This window comes from Aedes albopictus, chromosome 3, assembly GCF_035046485.1.
Source record: "Aedes albopictus strain Foshan chromosome 3, AalbF5, whole genome shotgun sequence".
Taxonomy (NCBI): domain Eukaryota; kingdom Metazoa; phylum Arthropoda; class Insecta; order Diptera; family Culicidae; genus Aedes; species Aedes albopictus.
In genome coordinates this window covers 24,726,456-24,754,034 of record NC_085138.1, presented here as the reverse complement: position 1 = coordinate 24,754,034, position 27,579 = coordinate 24,726,456, and the positions used below count along the sequence as shown (strand labels likewise).

General features: G+C 39.2%; 2 protein-coding genes across 2 annotated transcripts in view; both read left to right on the top strand.

Annotated features, from left to right (window-relative positions):
• Positions 1 to 27,579, top strand: part of LOC109418392 (UDP-glucosyltransferase 2) — a 740,033-nt gene that overhangs the window by 302,198 nt on the left and 410,256 nt on the right. The window lies entirely within an intron of this gene.
• LOC109418371 (cuticle protein 16.5-like) lies at positions 3,964 to 13,249 on the top strand. Its single transcript, XM_019692562.3, has 2 exons — positions 3,964 to 4,077; positions 12,532 to 13,249. Exons 1-2 carry the CDS (start codon positions 4,066 to 4,068, stop codon positions 13,003 to 13,005), a joined length of 486 nt encoding a protein of 161 aa, XP_019548107.1. The 5' UTR covers positions 3,964 to 4,065; the 3' UTR covers positions 13,006 to 13,249.

The following is a 27,579-nucleotide window of genomic DNA, read 5'->3' as shown; positions in this document are numbered from 1 at the left end:
TGCCGATATACCGCAATACCCCTACAGTATGACCCATAAAAAAATGCGACATTCCATTTTTTGCGGTATTTGATGATTTTTAATAAAATAACCCTAATGAATTAAACTTTTTTGGGTTAGGATACAATAAAGAGGTCATTGTCATACAGGATCTCTAAAATTTTTGTCAAAATATTCATTGGTTACGTATATGGGATACCTTATAATTGTTAACAATTTCTAAATAAAATCAAGTTTTCCTCTAATTTTCAGAGCAAAATAAACTAAGATAGAAACTTTTAAACACATGAGAACAATGAAGAAATATGTACTCTTTAATACGCCCATGTTTGAAAAATATTTTAAAAATAATTTCAAATGTTTAGGAAACAAAAACTAAAAATGGTGCTACATATTAAAAACCATATTTAAGATAAATTAATAAAAAACTAAACACTGTTTAAACATTTTTCAAAACAATTTTTTGTCGATAAAGGCATATAAACCTACCTTTATGATAGGTGCAAATACTAAGTACTTAAAAACAATTTCATGCTCAAAACATTATATTTTCTAAAAATTATCATTTGTCAAATAATTCAATCTCCAGAAAATGTCTCTTAATTTATAAGTAAATATTTTTTTTCGTTCTTGTCCGACGAACCAACGAACTCCTGAAGACCTAATCCAGCCATAAAAGTACTATTTTGAAAATAAAATTTGATTGAATGTGATTGAAAGCAATTGAAAGAAAATGATATCCTTAAAAAACGGCCTCTGGCGCGTGGACGATTGCGACATCCATATGTTCAACGTTATATTTCCAAACGTAAGTGCATGAAATCAGTTTATGTCCCTTTGCCATTATCAGATTAGTGGCTCTACTATACTATCCAATAGATACATGCAAGGTTAATCAGTTCGAAGTAGGGGAACGATGACTTTGAAAACTGTCCCATTTTTTATGGGTCATACTGTACACTAGGGTTGCCAGATGAATTTTTGAAGAATCTGTACGACTTAAAGCATTTGAAGGCTAAGTGTTTCATTGACAAATTGACAGATAACACAGGTTTACAAAATAAAACTAAAATCGTGAGCTTCTGTCAATGATGCACAACTTTGCCGCTGATTTCGAAACCGACTTTCAAAAGATTTTAAGTAGAACAGTTCTAGAGTTTTAGCTCAATATCGAGTTTTACAACTTTTTAAAATATGGAATTGACTAAAATTCAAATATCTTTTGTTCAACCAATTTCAAATTTTTTTTGCAGAAATTAAAAGATGAATATAATACCATTCGATCATCTGAATGCAGGTTTTGCTCCAGATTAATGAAATTCATGATATTGGCTAGTTTTAGGGACGATCTCCTTGAGCCCAGATTTGGATTCAGTGGCCCAAAATCTGTCATAGACACATAAGTTTGCTCTTGAGACAGACCAAAAGTTTATTTTTGTTACGCTTTATTATTTTTGCAGTTTTGCAAAGTTCAGTGGTTCCAAACCTACCGTCATGAAAATGTTTTTTGACTTCTACGCTTCTGACGACGCTCACTTAAAAGTAGCACCACAGACAAACAGACGTATCACTTGAAACAAAATGCGATAAAAATCATCGTCACGAACGCATAATCGCCCAATGTTAATTACGCTGTGTTTCACAAACTCACTGAGTAGATGACAGTAGTGAGCAAACGTCAAACAGGAGCGAAAACGATGCGAGCGCCGTGAGCGAGTGATCTGTGAACTACAGAATATTTGAATTATCCTTTAAAAAAGTAAACGATGACAAGTGAGTAGAGTGAGACGTCTGTTTGTCTGTGATAGCACGGTTGTTCCCTATATGTGGTCATTGGCCACAAGAAATGTTCAAGAACCATGCATTTGAAGATGAAGTGAACAAGCAATAATTCCTCACACTGACTGGATCAAAAACCATTGAGCTTTACAAATTGTAAATTGAGTTTTTTTTATCTTTAAATTATTAGAAGTTGGTGCTGAGATTGTTTCCGATTGAGCTACATTTCATAGGTGCAAATTCTTTAAATTATATTTCACTTCACAATTTCAACGTAACAAAGAAATGCGATAAGTTCTCTATCTACCTCTCTACCTGGTGTTCATAGATTACGAAAAAGCTTTCGTCCGTCTCAATCACGGAAACATGTGGGAAGCCCTTAGGCGTAAGGGTGTCCCTGAGAAAATCATCGGCCTCATTGAAGCACAGTACAGGGCATTTTCGTGCAGAGTACGGCACAACGGTGTTTTGTCCGATCCCATCCGGGTCGTTACTGGAGTGAGGCAAGGATGTATACTACATATCACCGCTACTGTTCCTCATCGTAATCGACGAGATTCTGGTAGGTGCGATTGACCGTGAACCCAATCGTGGATTACTGTGGCAGCCTATTACCATGGAGCACCTAAATGAACTAGCTGATGACGGCACTCTGATATGCAGAGCAAGCTTGATGATCTTGCCAATTGCTCCTCAGCTGCAGGTCTTACCATCAACGTCAACAAGACCAAGGGTTGACCGTTGGATGTAAACACGGTCAACCCTTCCAGCTTTACGGTAGCTGGGCAATCAGTGGGGAATGTTGAAAGCTTCCAATATCTTGGTAGCCAAATGGCGGCCGATGACGGCACCAAGATCGATATAGGTGCACGGATCAAGAAGGCAAGGGCTACCTTTGCGAGTAAAAGAAATGTATGGAAAAACAACCAGATTAGTCTACGCACCAAAATCCGAATTTTCAACTCGGACGTGAAATCTGTGTTGCTATACACCAGTGAAACCTGGTGTGTATCAGTGGAGAACACTCAACGGCTGCAGGTCTTCATCAATAGATGGCTGCGGTTTATAATTCGTGCATGGTGGCCTCACAATTGGATCTCCAACGTGGAGCTCCATCGTCGATGCCATCAAAAGGCGATAGCGACAGAAATTCGGGAGTGAAAGTGGAGGTGGGTCGGCCATACTCTACGCAGGGGCGGAAACGAAATGTGCAAGCAAGCGTTAGATTGGAACCCAGCAGGACATCGTAGCAGAGGCAGACCCAGAGGCTCATGGCGGCGCAACCTCAACAACGAAATCAAGCAAGTCGACAGAAATTTGACCTGGCCAAACTAGCATTATTTAATGGCAATCACCCAGGATGGAAATCTTTCAATTGGGCCTTCTGCACCATCGTGGGTGCCCACGACCGAAAGTAAAGTAAGTTAAAGATTTTATATTAAATAATGCTAGTTTTCATGAAATAGCTTTAGAATGACTGAGGTCAACTTGTTTCACGCTACCGATGAACAAAGATAAGATTTATCTCCACTAAACGACAAAACGCCGCGCCGATTGAAATAGTGTTCATTCCGAAGATCCGAAATAATTGATCTGAATTACGCATTCCCCATCACCCTTTGGCGAGTCGATGTCAAGACCCCAGCACTAGATACTCGCCGCAGCATGGCAACAGAGCGCGATGTAGTGGCATGCATCCTCCTAATGCTGCACTGCACCGTGTGTTGCGTTGCACCGGTTTTCCACCTAGGAGAGAGAGACTAGGTCAAAGCAAGCGGATCCGTCTTCAGCAGATATTTTCTTAATGATTTATTTATAGGTTCCTGCGATTGAGTGCTTTAGCAGCAGTCGCAGCAGCCTCTGAGGAGAAGCGCGCGCGAGAGCACGAGCACAAACTGGTTCAATCATCCAATCGAATCTTGCCCGGCCGCGTGTGATGGTCGGCAAAGAGGAAAAAGAATAGCTCGCATTCCACATTAGGACATTTCGAGGGCTGCTGCCGGCTGCTGGCTGGTTCTGGTGAGTTGGTAGGTTGGTTTAGTTCTCTAGAACTAACGACCCTCTCTTCGCCAGAACGATCGTCGTCACTGCACTGCACTATTGGGGTGACAATTCTAATGGTTGGAGATCATCCGCCGAAAGGGTATATAATGACCACGGATCGTTCGGTTAATGGCAGTTGGGATCGGACAGTGTTTCCAATTAATCTAGGCGATTCTCGTGATCTCAAATCTCCTTAGTCTCGAAGTGTTTCGTAGTTAGTTAAGTGACCTTAGGATTGCCATAATGAAGTTCTTGGTGAGTGTTGAACCGGGGATGGAAACAGGATCGTCAAGTTGTGAATTTTCTCTGGCATCGTGACCTAAAGGTTTAACCATTTGGAGCTTAAATGTTCCTATGAGTATTTAAATAGTAAATTTGACGTGTTGTGTGTTTTCGCGATGTATTTTTGTTAGATGAATATATTTTGTGAGAACAGCCGTAACATTAAGGTGCTTTGATTTTGAAGAAACCAATGAATAGGGCTCGGGACAAGTTTACCATTTTCAATGTACACAGTATGAGAGCTCTCAACTATAGCAATGCCAATAACGGCACTGGCCACGTCCTTACTGTCATCGAGGATGGGAAGGAATGTTAGTAAGACAAACGTTGTTATAGAGACCGCCCAGTCAACCAGTGATCGTATAAGATGTTGAATGAGATGCTAAAGTGGGGGTGATATGCGTACATTTTACATGCGCCTAAATGGAGGCATACACGCATATGGCCTCCACTTTATCATCTTATGCAACATATTATACGATTACTGGTAGTCTGGGCGAGAATCTCTGCATCTCCACGTTTGTCTCAGGAAGGAGTTTTTGTTAGTATAGGGTAGGGTAGATTGCCAGATCTGGGAGTAAGCTATGGTTAGTGATGTGACCTAACAATGGGCACCGCACAATCGACTACTTTTGCATGTAAGAATAAGCAAAAATAAAAATCCTATCGCGTGTTTTCACCTAACCTGGAAGCAGAAACCTTTAGTCCATTCCACATAGGAATGAACTGAACGCAACGCTTAACATAGATGTACTTGGGAAGGTATCGTTAGATCAAATTTCCTCTATAACCTTTCGATTTTGAATTGTTTTATGCAGTCTGCCGCGCTATTATTCACTTCATGCGCGAAACAAATAACCGATCATCTATGTCAGATGTTCGCTCAATCTTTACTCTCAAAATATATTCCACTCTGTAAGAAAACCGCAAATTAGGAGTCATTACCATTACCTGAAGAAACGAACTTTACAAAGTGTGATTCAAATATGTATTAGACTGGGTCAACAAAGTCGATTTTTTGGAACAATGCTTTTTCGATTCCTTTAAGCGTCCAAAACAACTGTGCAGAATTTGGGAGCGATTGGTTGCTTCCCCGTATTCCGCATTGCGATTCAAGTTTGTATGGAATTTAGTATGGAAAAACATGCTTTTCTGCATTTTTCTCATAAATTGAAATTTTTCGTCTAAAACTATCTAACTAATGACGTAGAAGCATAGCCTAGGGTATGCCGAAAAACTTTGCCGAAGACTGCAAAGTGATCCGACACTTGTGAAAAAAGTTATAATGCACAGATAAGCCTGGTGGTGCTTATCATTTAACATGTAAAGGAATAACATCAATAATAAAATCTCAGTTTTTGGCCTAAGTTACCAAGCGAATAACTTTTTTCACAAGCGTCGGATCACTTTGCGGTCTTCGGCAAAGTTTTTCGGTATATCCTAGGCTATTTTTTAACGTCATTAGTAAAACGTTATTAGACAAAAGAATTCAACTTATGAGTAAAATGCAAAAAAGTACGTTTTCCCATACTAACTTCCATACAAATTTCAATCACAAAGCGGAATACGGGGACGCAACCAATCGCTCCCAAATTTTGCACAGTTGTTTTGGACGCAAAAAGGAGTCAAAAAAGTTTTGTTCCGGGGTGATGCGGTCAAATTTAAAGTTTCTCCATACAACGTTGACCCACTCTAATATGTATGTATGTAGCCACCATCCTAGCTTGAGTACTTTACAAAGTGTGATTGAAATTATACAAAAAAAAAACATCTACAACTATCACAGTAATATTATCTTACTATTTCATGTTATTATAATTGAACATTAAAACAATAGCATGAAACGAGCTCACCCCTTGATGTGCATCAATAATAGAAATACACTAGAACTCTAATGGCGCTGTAGTCATTTTTCTCATTTAATTATTTTAATAACTTTAATTGCAATAACTTACTATTTTTAAGTGGCCATCTTGTAGAGGACCTTTTGTTTTGGTAAACAAACTTAACTTGACACTTCTAGTACCGCTGATGACGCTGTAAGGGCGTGGCAAACTAGATGTTAGTCACATGAACAGTCGCGACATTGGACTTCTGTGGCTAGTTATTCTACTGCATCAATCTACTTATCACTCAAACGCTGGTTATCTGGGACTCCCATCGAACGAAACACAAACTGATAAAAACGAAACCAAGCGCGCGAAATTGGCTCATTTGCTGCACAACTATCGCATACTGAATTCATGTCTCCCTCCGGCACACGCGAATAATGTATCGATAAAGAACAACAACAAAAACCGAATCGAATTCAGCAGCACCCAGTCTCCGGCTACCACTTTTCGTCACTCGTTGGCATCACTCAGAGATTCTTTGCAAACTACGTAACTCTTTTGAAGGAGGTAATGGATCTACAAATAGAATTACAATAGAACTCCAATGGCGCTGTAGTCACTTTTCCTATTTAATTATATTTATTACTTAAATTATAATAATTGAAAGTTTGTTTGTGTCCATCTTGTAGAAGATCATTTACTTTGGTAAACAAAATTTATTTGACACTTCTAGTACCGTTAGTGACGCTGTAAGGGCGTGGCCTAGGATAGGATGTGACACCTGCAACTTCTCTGTCTAATTTCACAGCTTGCTGTCTTGTTTTTCCGCGTTGCTAAGATTATTGGTCCCCAAATTGGTCTCTTTTGGGCTGACTAGTTGTCGTATCCTATCCTAGGGCGTGGCAAACTAGATGTTAGTCACACGAACAGTCGCAACATTAGTCTTCTGTGGCTAGTTATTCTAAATATTGGTCTACAACAGTTTTACGCTTCATACAAAGTATTAAAATTTTCAATACAAAAGATTTTCTAAAGCAATCTTGATTGAAATCCCTGAAGAAATCCCAGGAGGAACCCTTTCAGGAATTCTGAGAGGAATATTTGGAAGAAGCCAGAGATGAATTCGCAGCGCAAGTTTTAGGTTGTATTGAAGTTAATTTGACGTTATTCCAACACCATGCTAGAATAACCTCAATGTAACTTCCATGCAACCAAAACTTGCGTTACAGTAGCTCCTATTTCACATGTGTGTTGCTAAGGTGGAAGTTCGGCAAGAATCCCTCTAGGAATCACAGAACAAAACTCGGAAGGAATTACGGGAGTAATCCCGGGAAAAAATTTTCAAGGAATACTAACTGGAATCCCGGCACGAATATTTGCAAGAATTCCACTAAAATTTTCAAAATATATTTTAGAGCAGACATCTTTGAACGGATACCAGAAGGAATCTTTGAAGGAATACTTACTTACTTTCAGTCCATAGCACTCACGAATTGAAATATCTTCATCTTGGGCGATTGCTCGTCTGTGCCTTGACCTGTGGCCAAGTGAAATTTCTGCCTATGAGAGCATCGGCATAGCGAATTCGATGTCATTTGGTGCTCCATGGTAATGGGCTTCCACAGCAACCCACGAGTTGGTTCACGATCAATCGCACCTATCAGAACATCGGCTCGGGTGGCACGTTCTCCGCGGGATTAGACAGGACACCGTTGTGCAGTATTCTGCCCGAAAATGCCCTGTACTGTGTTTTAATGAGGCCGATGATTTTTTCAGGGACACCCTTGCGTTTGAGGGTTACCTACTAGCGTGGTTCAAAAAACATTTTTTACTAGATTCGTGATCAGATTCTATGCCTTCTCCAAAAATGCGAGCTTATTTGGTTGAAAATTAAGAATGCACAGCCCTTTAAAGTTTATGTGGGAATTACACTTCTCCTTTCTTTAAAGGGTTTGTTGACCCTTGGTACTGCTAGGCTACTCTATAAGCTAGAACTTCACCGAAATCCGACGTCTTATCAATTAGTTATTGATTTTTATCCAAATGGAGAAACTTTAACAGTGATTCTCCAGCTTCCCAGCAGCCAACATGGCGCCAAAGATATAGCACACAACAGTCATGGCTACTTTGTTTCATTGCAAAATGCAGTGATACCCATCGAATAGTTTGAGCATCATTTATGAGTAAAGATTTTGATTCTGGATAAACATCAGTGGCAAATCAATAAGGCTTGTGGAGCGGATCAGGTGTGACGGTTAAAACACTTGAGTATCACGCCGAAGACCTGGGATCGAATCACACTCCCGACAAACTCGCAAAATGTGAGTTCTTCCTTCGGAAGAGAAGTAAAGCGTGGGTCCCGAGATGAACTAGCTTAGGGCTAAAAATCTCTTTATTACAGATAACAAAAATCAATAAGGCATCCAATTTGAATGAAGACTTCGGCAAAGTTGTAGCCTAGGCGTATCAAGGGTCAACAAACCCTTAAGGGAACTTGGAGAAGTGCTACGCTTGATTGATTGGAAAACATCGTATTCCCACAGGGCACTGCATGAAATTCTTTTCTTCTCTTTCACTCTTACATAAATTGTGTAAACAACAAGGCCAAGAAACGTCAAAATCCCATACAAAATCAAAACAATGCAGTGCCCTATAGTAATTCTCATGCGAACTTTGAAGGGCTTGTGCAGTCTCAATTTTCCACCAAATGAGCTAAAATTTTTAGAAGAGGCATATAATGTGGTTACGAATCGAATAAGTGGTGTGGAGCAAAACCGATTTTGTTACCCACGTTTTCGTGATTGAGACGGTTGAAATCTTTTTCATAATCAATGAACACCAGGTAGAAATACTTTTGGAATTCATTAATTTAGTCCAGGATGAGAATACCGGATAGAATATCTGATATAATCATTTCATGATTTTCGAAGCAAACCTGGCTGAAATCCTTAAGTTATTCCTGAAGGAATATCGTGGAAAATACCAGATGGAGCCACGACAGCAATACTGGCTGGAAGCTAAGCAGGAATCCTTGAAAGAATCATAGAAGCATTCCCGGAAAGAATTATTGCACAAATCCCTGAAAAAAAAAATCGGGAAGAATTTTTGGAAGGAATCTCATCTGGGATTCCGGCAAGACTGCCTTAACAAATGCCTCCAGGTTGAGAAACTTCAGTAAAAAATCTATATTATTTCATAGTCTTTTTTAGGAGGAATCACAGCAAGAATCTCTGAAAGGATCCTGTACAAAATACAGGCAGGAATCTATTAGAAATTCAAACAGGAATTCCTGAAGAAAGGCGAACAAGAATGCCTAAACGAATCCTTTTAGGGGTTTCTAAAGCAATCACTGCAGAATTATTTTTTTTTGTTTTTATTTATGTGTACCGTCAAGGCGCCATTCACCGTGTGCCTTCGATTATTTTTTCATTATTTCCATATCATGATTGAATGATATGACAATTTCCCTTCAATTTCACCAATACAACACTAATGTATTGTTACCATGTCAAAACGCTCATTAGAAACATTTAAAAGTATCATTTTGACACTAAAGTGTGTTTACATGAAGCGGGTTTCTGCTCATTCACTGCATTCATAGTGAAAAAACGAAAACTGCGCTAAGGTGATTTAAGCGGTAAACTAAATGCAGTAACGTTTTTATTCCACCAAGAAGCAATTAAATTCACATATCAGGTATGTATTTTGCATTACCGAAGTAAGTTTAACAAGAAAGTACGATTATTCGTACTTTTTAATTGAAACAAAAAGGCACGGTAAATGGGTACCCTAAAAATCAATGGTCTCCATTCACCGTGCCCCATATTGTCCCATATATCTAGAAAAAATCGAAAATTTGAACATTCGTTATTCTAATAAAATCTTGTAAGTTATTACTTGAAATGAATTTAAACGAAGGAAATTCCCTTAGCTGGGTTGTTTTGATCATTTTTAAACAAAAAAGAATAAAATTTCTCATACACGGTGAATGGTGACCTACCACGGAATTAGGCGACCCTACTACTCTTTATTAATTGTACTATATCACCAAATTTTGTGAAAAAATTTCTACTTCAGTGGATATTGCTTTAATTTTAACCTATAATGAAATATGTTTATAAGACTGGTGTCAAATGACAGCCCTTATTTGCCCCGAATTCTCTTTTTTTTTTACATAATCATTTAATTAAGGCTCATGCGCCAATAGGCATAACGGAGCCGAATTCAGTTAAAACTATTTACAATTTCATGTTTTTGTCTTATAAACTATGTTAGTTTTGGGGAACCGAAAAACTCGCGGTTTGGTCGAGGTTAGGGGGAACAAAAATATTTGAGGAAAGGATAGGGTGATGGGGCTTTTCGTTGACACGTGACAGCTAAGTGTGGCGTATTGCTGCTGGTCAAACGTAGAGTGGACAAACAACCTGTAACGATACAAACAGACGATTTTCGAAGGGACACGAGGTGGACAAGTGGAGCAACAAGACGGGGATATCAAACGAAGACTTCAGCTTGCTTCAAGAAGTCGTACACAAGCTTCATATACTCAAGATCAAGTTTACCCAACACATCTCTAATGTCTTCCTTTTCTGGTTTCCCTCGGGCCCTGACGGATGCACATAAATCGGATCTGGAAATACCGTATTCGGGACATTCCCACGAATCCTCTTAGATCCACGGTGAATGGTGCCTTGACGGTACACCATAAAAAAATTATGAATTTTCTATAAGTATTATCAAACTGTACCATATAAAATATAAAATGTTCCATGAAAAATTGAAAACCCTCCATAGATAGCATATTGTCATAATTTAAATTTGGTAGTGCTGAACTGCTTATCATTGGACTACTTTAGTGGTGCAGATGTTTTAAGCTATGGGGAATTCTTACTTTTTTATGGAGCAAATCGTATATTATATGGTGCAGTTCGATAATACTTATGAAGCATTTATCAATTTTTTATGGTGCAATTTTATTTTTCTACTAGCAGTCCCGGCAAACGTCGTCCTGCCTGCATACTATGTTTTTTAAAAAATCCGGTTCCATGAAGAAATGCCCCTCAAAATGGAATTTAAGATTTTCCCATTTTTCTTGCCTTCTCGGTCCCTTTTTTAAATTATTTTTTCGTACGAAGACGTCGGAATCCTGGCGGAATGCAACAGTGAAAGAATCATGTCGATCCGTTGGCCCGTTTCCGAGCCTATTCGTGACATACAAACACCATTCCATTTTTATTTATATAGATGGAGCAATATACAATTTACTATGGGTACAATTTTATTTTTTATGGAGCATTTGTAATTTATTATGGAGCATTTTAGTATTATTTATTGGTACATAATTTCATTATTAATGAGAAAATTTTATGTTTTACCGGTACATTTTCTATAAAGTATGGACCTTTTCAATTATTTATGGGTAACATTGCAGATTTTCATGGAACATATGTTCATGTTTTAGGGAACGCTTTTTAATTTTCTATGTTTGTGATCTGTTATGGTCGCAATAACCTTTTGCAGTTTTGGGTATGGATTCTCCAATACGAATTCAAAACTTTGGTGTATCTAAAAACTAGAAGTATACCTATTCTGAACTATTAAACTAACACCATGCTAGAATTACGTAAATTAACTTCCATACAACCAAAACTTGCGCTGTCATCACTCGTATTTGACATGTGTGTTTCTGGGGGGGAAGCTCCGCATGAATTCCTCTTAAAGAATCATAGAATAAAACCCGTGATGAATTACTGAAGAAATCCCGGTAAGGATCTTTCAAGGAATACTATTAGGAATCCCGGCACGTATCTTTATAACAATTCCTCTAAGATTCTCTAAATACATATAACTTAGCAGAACTCTTTGAATAGGTACCAAAAGCAATCCTCGAAGTAATCCCAGCACAAATCTCCGAAGGTATGCCGAATAAAATATCTGAAAGAATCATGACTTTCTAAGCAAACCCGGCAGAAATCCGTTAAGTTTTTCCTGATGGAATTCCGTGGAGAATATCTTATAGATTCACGACAGGAGTCCCGGCTGAAAGCTGAGTAGAAATCCCCGAAAGAAGCATAGAAGCAATTCCTGATATTTTTTTTTAAACCCTTGTAAAAAACCGGGAAGATTTTTGAAAGGAATCCCATCAAGAATTCCAGCACGAATGCCTTAAAGAATTCCTCCAGTATTGTCTGAAGAAACCTCGGTAGAAATCTATATTCTTTCATATTCCATTTCGGAAGGAATCTTCAAAGGAATCCTTTATGAAATACTGGAAGGAATCTTTCAAAAATTCAAACAGGAATCCCTGTAGAAAGGCCGTCAAGAATGCCTAAACGAATCCTTTCTGGATTTACTAAAGCAATCCCAGCAGAAATCCCTGAAGAAATTCCCCTGAAGAATCCCTACATCCCTACTTTTTTCACAAACTCATCTCTTAATTTGTCAATCAGCAAGTTTTTCTGTAAATCCCTAACACGAAAATTGGACTATGGAAGGTGGAATCATTACTTGTCTTATCCTTTAATATAGTATTTATGAAGCGTTAACTAGTCATAAGGTTCTATTCTAACCTATCTCGTTTCCCTTTCGCCCGTAGATCGTCTTCGCCTGCATCGCGGCAGCCAGCGCAGCTCCCGGATTCTACGACGGATTCGCTGGTCACGGGTTCGACGCCGGTCATGGCTTTTCCTCGTACGCCGTAGCCGCCCCTGCCCCAGTGGTCAAATACGCTGCCCCAGCTCCGGTAGTGTCCGTAGTTCATGCTGCCCCTGCCGTCCACGCCGTGGCTCCAGCTCCGACGATCGTGAAGGCCGCCGTCCCAGCCGCAACTAGCTACGCCTCCATCCATCAGGTGCACACCCCGGTTGTTCACGCTGCCCCAGTCGTGAAATACGCCGCCCCAGCACCTGTGGTATCGTACGCAGCCCCAGCTCCCGTAGTTAAGTACGCCGCTCCAGCCCCAGTGGTGTCCTACGCTCCGGCTCCGGTGGTCAAATACGCTGCCGCCCCTGCCTACGTTCATGCTGCTCCGGCTCCTCTGCTGAAGTACGGAGGATTCCACGGATGGTAAATCGGAGGGTGCCAAAGAATACCACCGACCGCCAACGAGAATTATACCGCCAGTGCTCAGATATTAGGATATTACCGGAATGCTGTAGTCGCGAGTGTCGGATTGAACAGTATGTGAAGTCTGCTCTCACTCATAGATCGTTATTGGTTATCTAATGCTATAATTAGAGTGGTAATATGGAAAGTAAACTGTTTTGCACGGTTGAACGAAAGATTGCTGATGCTGTGAAACTAATAAAACTGTTTTGTTTTCATAAATTGGTTGTTTGTTTTCGGATGATCTAATCACTTCAATCAATTCTATACGGTTACAGCAATAACCCAGTAATTGAATCAAGGGACTTCTTCAGAAAATCCCGGGGATTAATATACGAAACTTCTGGAGGCAAGGATGGGAACACTCACTTGCAAAGAGTTACACTCACTTGCAGTTTTCTCAGCTCAGAAGCGTGCAATCAAGAAATAATGTATGAACGACTTTTGCCTTGTGGTTTGGTCTAAAACTTTTCCGAATAGAGTAGGGGTCGCACACACATACCAGAGTCATGAAAGAGCTGCGAAGACAACTCTCCACGAGGTGAATGTAAATTACACTCACCTCGTGGAGAGTCGCTTTCACAGCCCTGTCACGACTTTGAGATGCGTTAGCGATCTCTACTCTGCTCGGCAAAGTTTTAGACCAAACCACAAGGCAAAAGTCGTCCATACATTATTTCTTGATTGCATGCTTCTGAGCTGAGAAAACTGCAAGTGAGTGTAACTCTTTGCAAGTGAGTGTTCCCATCTCTGATTTCTAGAATAAACTTAGATTGATTTCCAGAAGGAACGCCTGTAGAAATTACAGAAGGATTTTTTTAGAGATTTCCTATGGTAGCTCCCCGAGCATTGCCACAAGGAACTTCTGGCTGATTTACAAAATTCAAATGACGATTCTTAAGGGGATCCAGCAGAAACTTGGATGGAGTTCAGAAAGAATTTCAAAAAACAACTCATACTGGAACCCCAGAAGAAACTTCTGGAGAAATCCATCGATAAAACTCAGAAGAATTTACTGAAAGAATTTCAATACTTCCGGGAGCTGCAAGCGAAATCCTTGAAAGAACTGTAGAATAAACATCTGGGTGAATTCCAGAAAGATCTGCTAAGGGAATGTCAAGAGGATCTCTTGGGTTAAACCAAGCATGAAATCCTAAAGGAATTCCAATTTTTGATAGACTTCCAGAGGAAAATCCCATAGAACCTCCAGAAAGAACTGAAAAATAACCAACTGGGTTGAAAGCAGAAACAACTCATAAGAAATTCCCAGAAGGAATTCATGGAGAAATCCCAGGAACTCATCCAGATATCTTCACTAGCCGTCATTAGCACGGACTCACTTGGAAAAAGTATTGCAACACTCAATTCAATATTGCATCAACCCCCCCCCCCCCCAAGTTCTGCATCACCTAAAAACTATTAAATTCATGCTGCAATATCTTCCAATTGTGGTAATCTGTAAAGTTTAATCTTCAGCAAAGTTATTCAGAAGGTCGTTTATATTTCAAAGACTTACAGTTTGATTCGCAATTCTTCCGCTAGGTGACGCTAGTGAGCTTGTAAAACTGAGCATTTTTACCCAATTTATCTCGCGATCCTGATCCTGATCCGATAGAAAGTTCTAGTTTTCGGCGAAGTTGTTCAGAATGTCCTCAAACGGCCTTCTGAACAACTTTGCCGAAGACTTGAACCTAAATATGTAGGTACTACTATTTTATCAAGAGCTTGAGATAGAGCTAACAAAACATTCTCATATTTGCATGCTCACTAGGGTCATCTAGTGGCATAATTGTGAGCCAAACTGCTTGTTTGTTTGATTTCAAAGACCTTCTGAACAACTCTGCTGAAGACTGTATTTTTGCAGATAATCAGGATTTGGAGATATAGCAGCACAAATTTACTAGTTTTCAACAAACCAGGAGAATTTTTAGAGGAACTCCGCGAGAGATTTCAAAGCAAACTTCTAGGAAATAAAAAAAAACATTTCGAAGAATGCTGAAAAATCCTACTACTTTTTCCAGGAATCTCAGAAACCTGCTTGGAGGAATCCCATAAAGAATTTATCGAATACGATCAAAAAACGATCAAATCTGACTATACATGTCAATGGTTGCTCCTCCGTGATTGACCTGAGCTGGTACCAATTGCACAGAGATCCAAATGAATAAGGGCTGGGACACTCCACTTATTCTCAAAGTGCAATTTAAGTAGCTCATGCATTTTTTATCAATAACGGCGCCGGCCATGTCCTTATAGTCAGTTGGGAAGGGAAAGGAATGTTAGAGTGTGCTGGTTGTTGCTACTGAGGACCGAGAGCATCTCTGCATCCCCACAATCAGCACGGACTGGGATATTTGTTAGACGGAGAGGATGGAAGATTTGGGAGTCACCGTTGGGTCGGTGATGCGATCCATGGATTGGGGATGTTCGTAAGGTTATAGATTGTGTGGTGATTACTATGAAGGACAAGCGGCACAGTTCGCTTTAGTTGCATAACTTGTAGGCGTTATATACACTGTGCTGTGGAAGTTGGAAGGAAGGGAAACGAATTCGTTTCTGGTTCTAGCGATGGCTATGAATATACATGAATAGAGAGTGAGAAAGTGGATAGAAAGATACAAAGTAGAATGAAGGGAACGGGCGAGGGATTGAATCCATGACTTCTGCATACGAATCAGAAGCGGTAGCCACTAGACCACCAAGTCCGTCTCCCATGAAGAATTTATCGTATAATCCAAAAAGAATTTGTGGAGGAATTATAAAAGATTCTTAAAAAAAGCTCATTGAAGAATTCCAAATAAAACTTCTGAACTTATTGAAAGAGATTATCAAGTAAATCATACAAGATTATCCATAGGAATCCATGAGGTTACCTATATTTAGTGAAATGTTCAAAATTCTTCTGAAGGGATTCAGCGAGATAACAAAGAAGCATCCTATGAGATAACGTAAAGGCTTCCAGCAATGAACTTTTTGAGAAATGCCCACACATATACGCTCCTAAAGTCCTACCGGGATTCTTGTTTTAAACCACAATATATGGTTCAAGAGTACATATTTACTCATTTTTTGACGTTTTTATTAACCGTAGTTGAAAATATATAATTTTTATTATTTTAGCCTTTTGTCTCGTCCCTAGCTTATAACACATACTTTGGGTGATTTTTTTTAACCGTGTATGTCAGATAGGAACATTTTTGAAATCCCAGTGCGAAAAATGTCGAGCTCAGTCACACAAGGTTGACCTCAAATGTCAAAATAGAACTATTTACCATTTTACTTATTTCAATTTTTCTCATTATTCCTTTGTTTTTCAAGTTCGAGTAAAGTACAATTCCGATTAGAATACCATGCTTGATCGTATTATTCAATATAAGCGAGATTTCGTCTTTAATTTTAGGACCCTATTCTCAACGAATTCTTGAGAAGTTCGCGGATCCCACGAGCAAGGATGGGAACTCTCACTTGCAGAGAGTTACACTCACTTGATGTTTTCTCAGCTCAGAAGCGTGCAATCAAGAAATGGTGTATGGACGACTTTTGCCTTGTGGTTTGGTCTAAAAGTTTGCCGAATAGAGTAGGGGTCGCACATGCATACCGAAGTCGTGAAGGAGCTGCGAAGGCAACTCTCCACGAGGTGAATGTAAATTACACTCACCTTGCTCAGAGTCGCTTTCACAGCTCTGCCACGACTTTGATATGCGTGTGCGACCCCTACTCTATTCGGCAAACTTTTAGACAAAATCACAAGGCAAAAGTCGTCCATACATCGTTTATTGATTGCACACTTCTCAGCCGAGAAAATAGCAAGTGAGTGTAACTCTTTGCAAGTGAGTGTTCCCATCCCTGCCCACGAGACATAATTCCAGAAGCATTCTTGGAGGAATTCAAGAAAAAAGCCTTGAGTATTCAAGAAAAATCTGGAGGAATCGCTAAAGATTACCTAGAGGAATTTCATATGATTTTCTCAAGATACCTCAGAATCTCTTTCAAGAAAACAATCCCAGTAGGAATCACCAAAGAATTCCCAGAAAAATCCCTAAGACCCCATGGCGTTTTAATGGGATTACGTGGAATTCAGGGGCATTTCAATATTAGTATTAAGGGAGTTTCAGGAACGTTTCAAGGGGCTTTAAGGGCAATTCAAGAGATCTCAGATGCCTTTAAAGGGCAATGCAAAGTGTTTGAGAGACGTTTTAAAGTATTTCAGAGTCATTTAAGACAGTTTCAGGATTTTTCAGGAATAATTTAAGGGCGTTCCTAGAAATTTTAGGGGCGTTTGATAGCATTTCAGGTGCGTTTCAAGGAGTTTTCAGGTGAGTTTCAGGGGGTTTCTGAACCCTATGAAATGGACGGGTTACAGGAGCGTTTTGAATTGATTATGATGATTTCAAGAGCATTACTGAGGTTTCAGAGGCGTTTCGAGGCATTTTAGGTCAGGGTGGTATCAGGGGGTTTCAAGAACACCTTCAAATCTAAGGGTATTTCAGGGGCGTTTCAAAAGATATTGTGATGGGATCTCTGAAAATCCTCTGAAACTTCCTGAAATGCCTCCAAGATCTCCCTGAAACCTCCTCGGACTCTGTGTATCGCAGCTAAAACGGTCCGAAAATCCGAAACTCCGTATCGCTTCCGTAATGCCTCTGCATCTCGTCGGAAATGCTCTCAAACTTCCTGAAATGCCTCCAAAATCCCCCTTAACCCTTTCACGTACCCAACTCCCTACATCTTATTTTCAAAATGCTGGCATTTCGTCAATTTTCATCAAATTTTTTGAAGTCGTTCTCAATCGATCATAAATTGGTGCAAGTTTATTACATCAAAGTGGCCATGCAATATCCGTAACCATTTCGGTGATAATCCGGATTGTACTGGGGTCAGGGAGGGTGCCGAGATGTCATCGATTTTCAGCTGATTTTTCATTGCGAACAATAAAGTACTACTGCGATAATCAGATTTTAATAAGTTGACTCATCCAGATCACCGTGACACGTTCCGCGGGAGCCTCATTGGGGACACTTCTGGTTTTCATTCAAAACATGTCGTGCGACATATCAAACTTCATGATTTCGAATGACTGAGTCAGAAACGATACCCTGAAGTCTGTATCAACTAATATGGCCACCCCGGAACAGCTACCATAGGTTCCACGGGGGTGACATCGGGGTCATTTCTGGTTTGCAACCAAAACATTGCATGCGACGTATCAAACTTCGTGATTTCAAGAGAATGGGGCAGAAACAATTGACTGAAGTATGTAGCAACTGATATGGTCGCTCCGAAACACCTGATACAAGTTCCGCGGGGGCATTTCAAACACAATAACACACGAAATAATCACTTTTGGCCATATGGCAAAACAGTGCACCAGCACCACCCCCTCCCCCCTGACTCCACTACAATTCGGATTACCTCCGGAATGGTCCCGGATATTACATGACCACTTGAGTGTAATAAACTTGCACCAATTTATAATCGATTGAGGGCGACTTAAAAAAAATCGGATGAAAATTGACGAAATGTCAGCATTTTCAAAATGAGCTGTCGGGGGGCGGGTATGTGAAGGTTAAGCCCCCTCGGGCCTCATGTAACGCGCATCTGAGACCCTCCGAAACCCCCGCTAACACCTGCGTAACGTCTCTGATTCCCACCGCTCTGAAGCTTCCTGAAATCCTGAAACCCCCTGAAAATTCCTCCGTAACGCCTCTAAATCTCGCCAAACAAGCTCTGAAACTTCCTGAAATGCCTCCGAAATCCCCCTAAAACCCACTCGGGCCCCATGTAACGCACCTGAGATTCTCCGGAATCCCCAAAAACGCCTCTGCAATGCCTCTTAAACCAGCCTAAAATACTCTGAGAACTCCTGAAATGCTCCGAAACCCCTCTAAGACCCACTCGGTTCACATGTAACGCACGTGAACGCCTATAAAACCTGACGAAATCCTCTGAAGCTCTCTGCAATGCTTTCGAAAACCCCTTCAGACCCCCGAAAACCCCACTAAGATCTCCTGGTACCCCACTGAAACCCCTTGGGACCCCCTGAAACGCCCCAGTAACCTCTCTTTGCTCTTCCCTATAAACACCCCTTGGCCAGCATTGCAATAGTTCCCGTCATTGTTTAATATTCTTATGCCCAATATTGGCTCTGAGTAGCTTAAAAATAGCGGTTTTGTGACTGCCAAGCCGAAAATCGATTCAGGATTCCAGATTTCTCAGTCGATAGCTGCCTCAAAGAGGTTTTAGTGTGCAAACAAAAAATTGGGGAACTTGGGTATTTTTGGCAGTTTTGTTCTCTTCGACTTTAAGGGTTTTTTTTGAAACCTGTTGAACGCAGAGTTGAACACAGAAGTTGAGTTATATGCCAAAATTTCAGGAAATTTGGCCAAAAAACACCCGCCATGACGAAGAGAACATACCTGCCGGTAATACCCTTAGTCAGCCCTGAGAGAGAGGAGACAACTCACTGACGGCGCCGATGTTTACATTTCTTCTTCTTACTTCTTTTTTCAATTTTGTGCGCCACACAATGGTTTGAAAATTTATTATTGGTCAAAACGTTTTGCATATTGAGTTTGCAGCGACAGAGCATGAAAAATAAACAGATTCGTTGCGCTGGTTGAGGAAAACTGACCATCATTATTTTTTCTTTTTTAATTTCAACAAACGGAGCGAAATTTTAATAAGACACTTTGTATATTTGGCCACTCCACACCACCAATGTGCGATTTTCAGCTTGATTCGCGGTGACAGTTTGTGACAGGTCCTCCTTGACATTAAGTAGCACGCAATCTAAGCCAGCTGTCTCCTCTCTCTCAGAGTCAGCCTACCCGGATAATCGATTTTTTTTTTGCTGGATAATCGAATTACGGATAAACGGGCCCAGGATAATTAAACCCCCGCCCGAGCAGAAGAAAGTAACAGTCGCATAACAAAATGCGTTATTTTGGCAAAATAACTGAATAATGAAATCAGTTATTTTAATGTTATTAACATAACATATTCTGTTATAAACTTGCGTGTCATAAGCGGCAAAATAACAAATATCATAACAAAAAAATGTTCCTGGAAGACCAATTTAATAACATGTTTTGTTTGTGTCAATAACAACTTAATTACAATGAATTTAGAAAATATTTCAATAACAAATTTTGATCTTCAAAAGTTATTGATAACAAACCAAAAGCAAAATTTTTTGGATAGAGTTATCCTTATTGCGAATAATAACATATGAGTCTAACTGTTTCCGAGGAACTACTAATCCACCAACATTCTGAGATTTTATATGGCATGGATACGACTATATGTAACTGAATACAAAAAATAATAAAAAAAAAACAGGACATAATTTTCGAAGTGTTCATCAAATAATAAGCTGACAAGAATAATAATTAGAATTATTAGGTAATATGTACGGAATGCTGTAAAGAACGTAAATCTTCAATGTTGTAGTTACAATTTAAAAACTTGTTATTGTTGTGATATTGTTTATCAAATATTTGTACACTCTCAATATCATAATAATAACTTAGTTTGCTCCATAACAAAACATGTTATTTAAATAATGTTTAATGGGTGCATATCAATAGCTGGATAATAACAAAATAAGATTGTCCAACAAAACATTTTTTGGAAAAGTTATTCCTTGATAAGTTAATAATAACAAAACAAGATATAAAAACAGGTTATGTTATTTGGTAGTTATTATTTTGCTATTCGCTTCTGCTCGGGCGGTTAATCGAGCACGACCAGTACTCATTACTGACTCCTCACTGCTCACTTTTCAATCCTCACAATCCTCATTGATTCACAGTCACTTTTTTCTTTTCAATACGCATTCCTGCTTACTTCTCACTCTCTCCTAATCCCGCACTCTTCACTGTTCCTTATTCCTTACAGTTCTCTTTTCACTCTTGATTGCTCACACATCACTTGTCTCTTCTCGAACCTTGCTTCTCACTCATCACTGCTTTATCATCAGTGCTCATTTTTCACTCCTCACTGGTCACTTGTAACACCTAACTCTTCATTGGTCAATCCTAACTTCTAATTGCTCCCTTCTCACTTCTCAGCCCTCATCATTTGTGGGACAATGTTCAACGCGTATAAATCAGAGGTTCCCATTGCTCATGTGTACATAAATGTGACAGCGAGCCTCCCATCAAATTATCTCCCAGCTCTTCAAAATCGCAGTGTGCTGCGCTGCTAGGAGACTAACGAAAATCGGGTGGGTGCGAGCTAGGCTCATAGCTCCCGGGGAGCTCGTCTCATGCGCTGCGTGAGCTGTTGGTATCTAAGGTGAAAAACAACTTCTTGTTAACGAAGAACCTCAACAACTTTTTTCCGTACACAACACAAGTGTCTGGTTGGTCTATGCGGTACGACTAGGGACTCTCAATGCAAAGGTTAAGGTTTCAATTCTCGTTCGTTTAGGAAGTTTTTGTCGTGAAATTTTCTAATTTAATCAGCGCATGAGACGAAGCTCATGAGACACATCTTCAGAAAAATGAGGCGCACAACTTTCAGTCTCAAAATGTACTGTGCTCCTGGGAGGTTGCTTGCAATGTGGATCCCGTACATGGGACTACAGCACGTGGTATAAATTGAACATGAGACGGCGCTGCAAAATCGAATGGGACAAATTAACTTGATGATGCTTTCATGAAGCTTCCGAACGAAACATACTAATCAAGAACGTTTTTTTGTTAATACAGGGTGTTAGGTTCATGAGAGCAAACTTTTTAACGGGTGATAGAGGACCATAAATGGTGAAAAAAAAAAATTGTTCTGCGCATATGGTCAAATCTCAACCGTTACGTAGTTATTGAACTCCTTACGTTTTTGACTCTTATTGCCTTAACTGGCTATAACTTTAAAATGGTCAAACTTATTGCAGTTTTTTACTCTTATTCGAAAGATTATTGAATTTTCTCTCAAATGGCATCTTTGAATCGATTGGTTTAGTTTAATAACTAAGTTTTCTAGAGCAAAATAGCATAAAATAGTGTGTTTTAATTAGTTTATGTTAATTATCTTTGAAACATGCTTAGTAAATCAAAATTCTCTCTTCAGCAAAGTTGTAGCCTCTGTTCCATTCTACAGTTCGTTCTTTGACATCAAACTTCTAACTCTTATCGTTTTCTTGCAATTTTGATTTACATGTGCTGCACAGTGGGCAAAAAAAGTGCTTACCATGGTGATTGCAAATTTATGATCTGAAATGCAACGTTTAAATCAAAATTGCAAGAAATCGATAAGAGATATAAGTTTGATGTCAAAGAACGAATTGTAGAGTGGAACAGGGGCCATAACTTTGCCGAAGAGAGAATTCTAATGTATTACGCATTTTTTTCAAAGATAATTGACAAAAACAAATTAAAACACGCTACTTTTGAGTTTTTTGCTTTAAAAAACATAGTTATTTAACTAAACCAATCGATCCAAATGTGCCATTTGATAGAAAATTCAATAATCTTTCGAATAAGGGTAAAAAAACTGCGATAAGTTTGACCATTTTAAAGTTATATCCAGTTTAGGCAATAAGAGTCAAAAACATGGGGAGTTCAATAACTACGCAATGGTTGAGATTTGACCATATGCGTAGAACAATTTTTTTCACCATTTATGGTCCTCTATCACCCTTTAAAAAGTTTGCACTTAGGAATCTAACACCCTGTAAAATAAACCGTTTGGTGATACAAAGCCAAAACCGTCAACTACTAACATGGGTCAATTATACTGAACACGGCAGAACAGTTCAGAGATGACACTGACCACCTTCCTACCTTATATCGGAAGCATGGCAAGCATGAACCGTGAATGGATACGCTAAGTAGCGTGTCGACAACGGCGCAACGTGCTTTTTGCTTCTACACCAGCTTGAACCAGTGCAGACAGCAGAGCAGCAACGGCCACACATGGAAACACGACATGGTTAAAGCTGCTCGAATTATTTTCACCTTTATGGCTACATAAATATAATACGCGTGTATCACCACAACCGTTTGAATTTGAGCCCCGGCAGTGCGGCGATTAAATTTTGCGTGCAACAGTTGGCGGGCGATATGAGGCGGAGAACCAATTAAAAGTTTTCCACTACACTGAACGACTGCATTTGATGATTGTGAGGTGAAACAGTAACAGATGGAATTAAAATAAATGTAGTAGAAACAACATTTATAGTACAAGTAGTAATAAAAGTAGAACCAGCAGCAGTATTAGTAGAAGTAATATAATTAGCAAAAAAAGCACAAATAGAATAAGAAGTAGTAGATGCAAAAGAAGTAAAGAAATGTAAAGAAATAAAGTAGAAGTAGGAGGTGATGTGGAAGTGGAATTAGAAGTAATAGTAGATGAGAGAAGTAACACTAGAAATAGTAGTAGATGTGAAGATAGCAATAATGGTGATACAGTGGACGCATGATCGGCGCAAACCGGTATCGAAAGGCATTCGGTAAGTACAATCTAAACATGTTATCGAACGTCGACTGTAGCAGCACTGAACTTGTACATTTGTTCAACTTTGAAAGTTTTACAACCAGTGTTATGGAATATTCCCATGTGCACTCCAACGGCGATTACCTTTTGAAATTCAGAGCCTGCATTCAATCCTTGAAACTTGACAAAAATGCTCTCATTGTTAAAAAATAAACACAGAATGTAAATTGCTTATTGCAATGCTTTCCAACATCTACACTTCGAGCACCATTCAAGTTCATTTAACAGAAAATTCGAAAACAATAGAGCAATTTATTTACTTTTTGTAGGCGCTTTGCAAGTACCTCCCCGTTATTTTTCAACCATAAACAAGTTTTATTTATCTTCAGTTGGTACAAAAATAGCCATGATACGTATCGGTACCACCGAATGAATGAGACGCTGACAGTGAACCAAACTAGCCTTGATGGCAGAAAATTTGCGGTTTCGCGTACCATCTCTGTCGTCAGTCGGTGGTGCAATCGCTAGCAATAGGAAACTTTTTCTCGGAATTCGCGAAATGCATTATTTACATTAGTGTAATAAGTTGCATCAGTTCCGTATTCTCTTTCATCATTATTCATGGCGGGAAAAAAACTTTTCACTGTTCTCAGGCTAAAGCTGTAGCGGTGGTGTAGGATTGCATCTTTCGAAACAGATGCCAACATTCAATAAATAAATATTAACAAACACTTCTATCTATCTATCCTTAAAATATGAAAAAAATCTATGAACACGTTTTTGAAATAAAATCTACTTTCAATGTACTTTGTAACTGTTTTAGGGTCCTCTTAGTGTTTTCTCCTTCAGAAATCCCTGAAGGAGTTCTTTAAAAAATCCCTGGAGGAATCTCTGGAAGAAATCCCGGAGGAACGTCTGGACAAATTCCTGGTGGAATACTTTGAGGAAATTGAAGAGAAAACCCTGGAGCAATTCCTGAACAATTCCCTAGAGGAATTCTGGGAGGAATTTTCTGGAGGAATTCTCGGAGCAATCCCTGGGTGAATTGCTAGATGAACTTCTGGAGGAATTCCAGGAAGAATTCCTGAAACAATTTTTGAAAAAGTCTCTGGAAGAATCCTTGGAGAAATTCCTGCATAAATTCCCGGAGGAAATCATAAGGGGATTCTTGTAATCCCTGCAAAAAAAATCTGGAGGATTTCCTGAAGAAACTCCTGGATGAATTACTGTACGAATTTCGGAGCGAATTTCTGGAGGAAGTTCTTAAAACATTCCTGAAGATATCCCTGACGAAATTCCTGGAGAAATCTCTGGAGGAGATCTTGGAGATCCAGATCCCTAGAGGAACTCTTGGGATGTTTTCTGGATGAATTCCGGGAGGAATTCCTGGGGAAATTTGTGATGGAATCGCTGGAGAATTTCTTAGAGAATTTACTGGAGAAATTTCTGGCGAAATTCCTGGAGGAATTCCTGGAAGAATTCCTAGAAGGATATCGAAAGGTAATTCCTCGATAAATACTTGGAAAAATTCTTAAGGGAATCAATTCCTGAGAAATTCCTGGAGGATTTCCTGATGGAATGCTTGAAGAAATTCCTGGAGGAATCCATATAGAAATCTCAATACAAATCTCTGGAGGTATTCTGAGCGCAATCCCTAAAGGTTTTCCTAAAGGAATTCCTAGAAAAATGCCTGGAGCAGTTTCTGAAAGAATTACTGGAAACATGCCTGTAGGAATCCCTGAAGGAATCTGTAGATAAATTCTTGAAGGAAACTATATAGGAATTCGTGGAGGAACCCCTGCATAAATTCTCGGAGGAATCCATAGAATAACTATTGCAGAATTCCTTAAATAATCCCTGAAAGAATTCTAAGAGAAATCCCTAGAGAAACCGAGAAATTTCTTGAAGATTCACTGGCATTTTAAAGAGGAATCCCTGGATGAATTCTTTGAACCCCTGTAGATATTTCTGGAGTAAGGCCTGTAGGAATTCCTGGAGAAATCTCTAGAAGATCTTCTAGAGGAATCTCTATTGGAATTCCTTAAGGAGGAATCCCTGCAAATATTGCCTTAATAGTTCATGGAGAATTCTTAAATTCGCGGAGGAATTCCTAGAGAAATTTCTGGAAGTATCCCAGGAAGAATTCATGAGGGAATTCTAAGAGAAGTTTCCGAAGAATTCCAAGAAGGAGGAACTGAATAAATCACAGAAGGAATTCTCGGAGAAACCCTGATGGAATCCCTAAAAGAGTTCGCAAAGGTACTCCTGTAGGCATCCCTATAGCAGTTCCTGGAAGAATTCCTGGAGAAACCCCAGGAGGAATCCTTTAAGCAATCCCTAAAGCAATTTTTAAGGGAAATTCGAAACAGTTCATGGAGGAAGTCATGTAGTAATTATTCCTGGTGCAGTTCTTGAATGAATTCCAGGAGGAATATCTAAAGAACTCCCAGCAAGAGGGGAATCCTTGGAGGAATTCGTCAAAATAATTCCTGATGTTGTTCTTAAAAAAAATACAGAAGGAATTCTTGAGTGAATCTCTGGAGGAATTCTTGAATAAATACTTGGAGAAATTTCTTGAGGGATACCGGAAGCAATACCATGACAAAATCCTAAGGAAATCCTAGGATAGCTTTCTTAACGAAGAAATACCTCGAAAAGGAATCCATGTCTGCAGTGATTTTTGGACGAACCATTAAAGGAATCCTTAGATGAAGTTCTAGGGATTTTTTGTATATTTTTTTAAGGAATACTTGAATTTATTTTCTAATAATTTCTGGTAAAATTTTGTGGAAAATAATCCTGGAAGAAACTCTTACAAAAATTTCGAATAATTCCAAATGGAATTATTTTTACAATCTCTATTCTCGAAAAAATATATGAGGAAATTTGTGGATTAATCTCAGAAGAATACCTACAGAAAATCCTAAAAGGATTTCTGGTGAAATTCCTGAAGGAATACACAAAAAAAAGCTCTGGCATAATCACTGGAGGTACCTCTAAATATATCCCAGGAGAAATTCCAGGAGGAATGGCTGATCCCTAGAGGAATTCTAGATGAACACTCTGTAGGAATCCATGATGCACCATGATGCACTGAAGAAAACTATGGAGAATTGCTGGAGGATTTCGTCAATGCAACCTTGCAGAAGTATGTAACTGTAAAAATTTCAGAAGGAATCGTGCGAGGAATATCCGGAAAAAGGCATGTTATTTTTCAATGAATAAGAATCATACAATTTCGAAATTCAACCAAGCTTCTTATTAGGTGTAAAATTCTATGATAAGATTGAAGTGGTACTCTTAGAAATTTAGATACTTAGTGAAATTACATGTGGTTTATGTGGAAACCAAGTTTGAAATTGGATGAAATCCTAAATAATTCGAATGGTTTATTTCTTCAGATTTTTTTTTTCTGGAACTCTTAATTATTGATAATCTTGACACGGCTCGAATTAAAAAAACCTGGCGGCCAGAGGGGGGCACCCTCTGGCTACTCTGATGGAGCTGGTGAGCTAGTTCCATGATAATTTCGCTTATATTTTTCAAATAACTCTTATGGATTTTAATTTTCTCAGCTATTTCTGAAAAGAAGATGTTCGCTGTTAGTTAAGCAAAGCTAAGGGAGCATCCATTAAGTACGTCACGCCAGAATTGAGATTTTTCGACCCCCCCGCCCCCCTTCGTACGGGTTTTTCCTATACTTAATACATTGCTTGTCACACTTTCACAAACCCCCCCTCCCCCTAGGACCGTGACATACATAGTGGATGGCCCCTAAGCACACATTTAAACATGTTCCATTCCCTTTGTCAATTAGTTTCACTGTTTCTGATGGTTCTGCGATTAAAAATGTCAATAGATATGAAATGCACTGAAGGGATGAAAGGGTACCCAACAGACAATTTATTTCCAGGGCAAGGAACTGTTAAGATGTCCTTGAGCTCCACAGCTTCGATACACACAAAAAACATCCACCCTTTGACGATCAAATGGAACGAAACGGAAATATATCGATAGGACGTCATAGAGATACGGACTCCTTTCACTATGGAAACAAACTTTGTAGCAGCAGATACAACCGTGTTGGGGATGTGTCTGTCTTTCT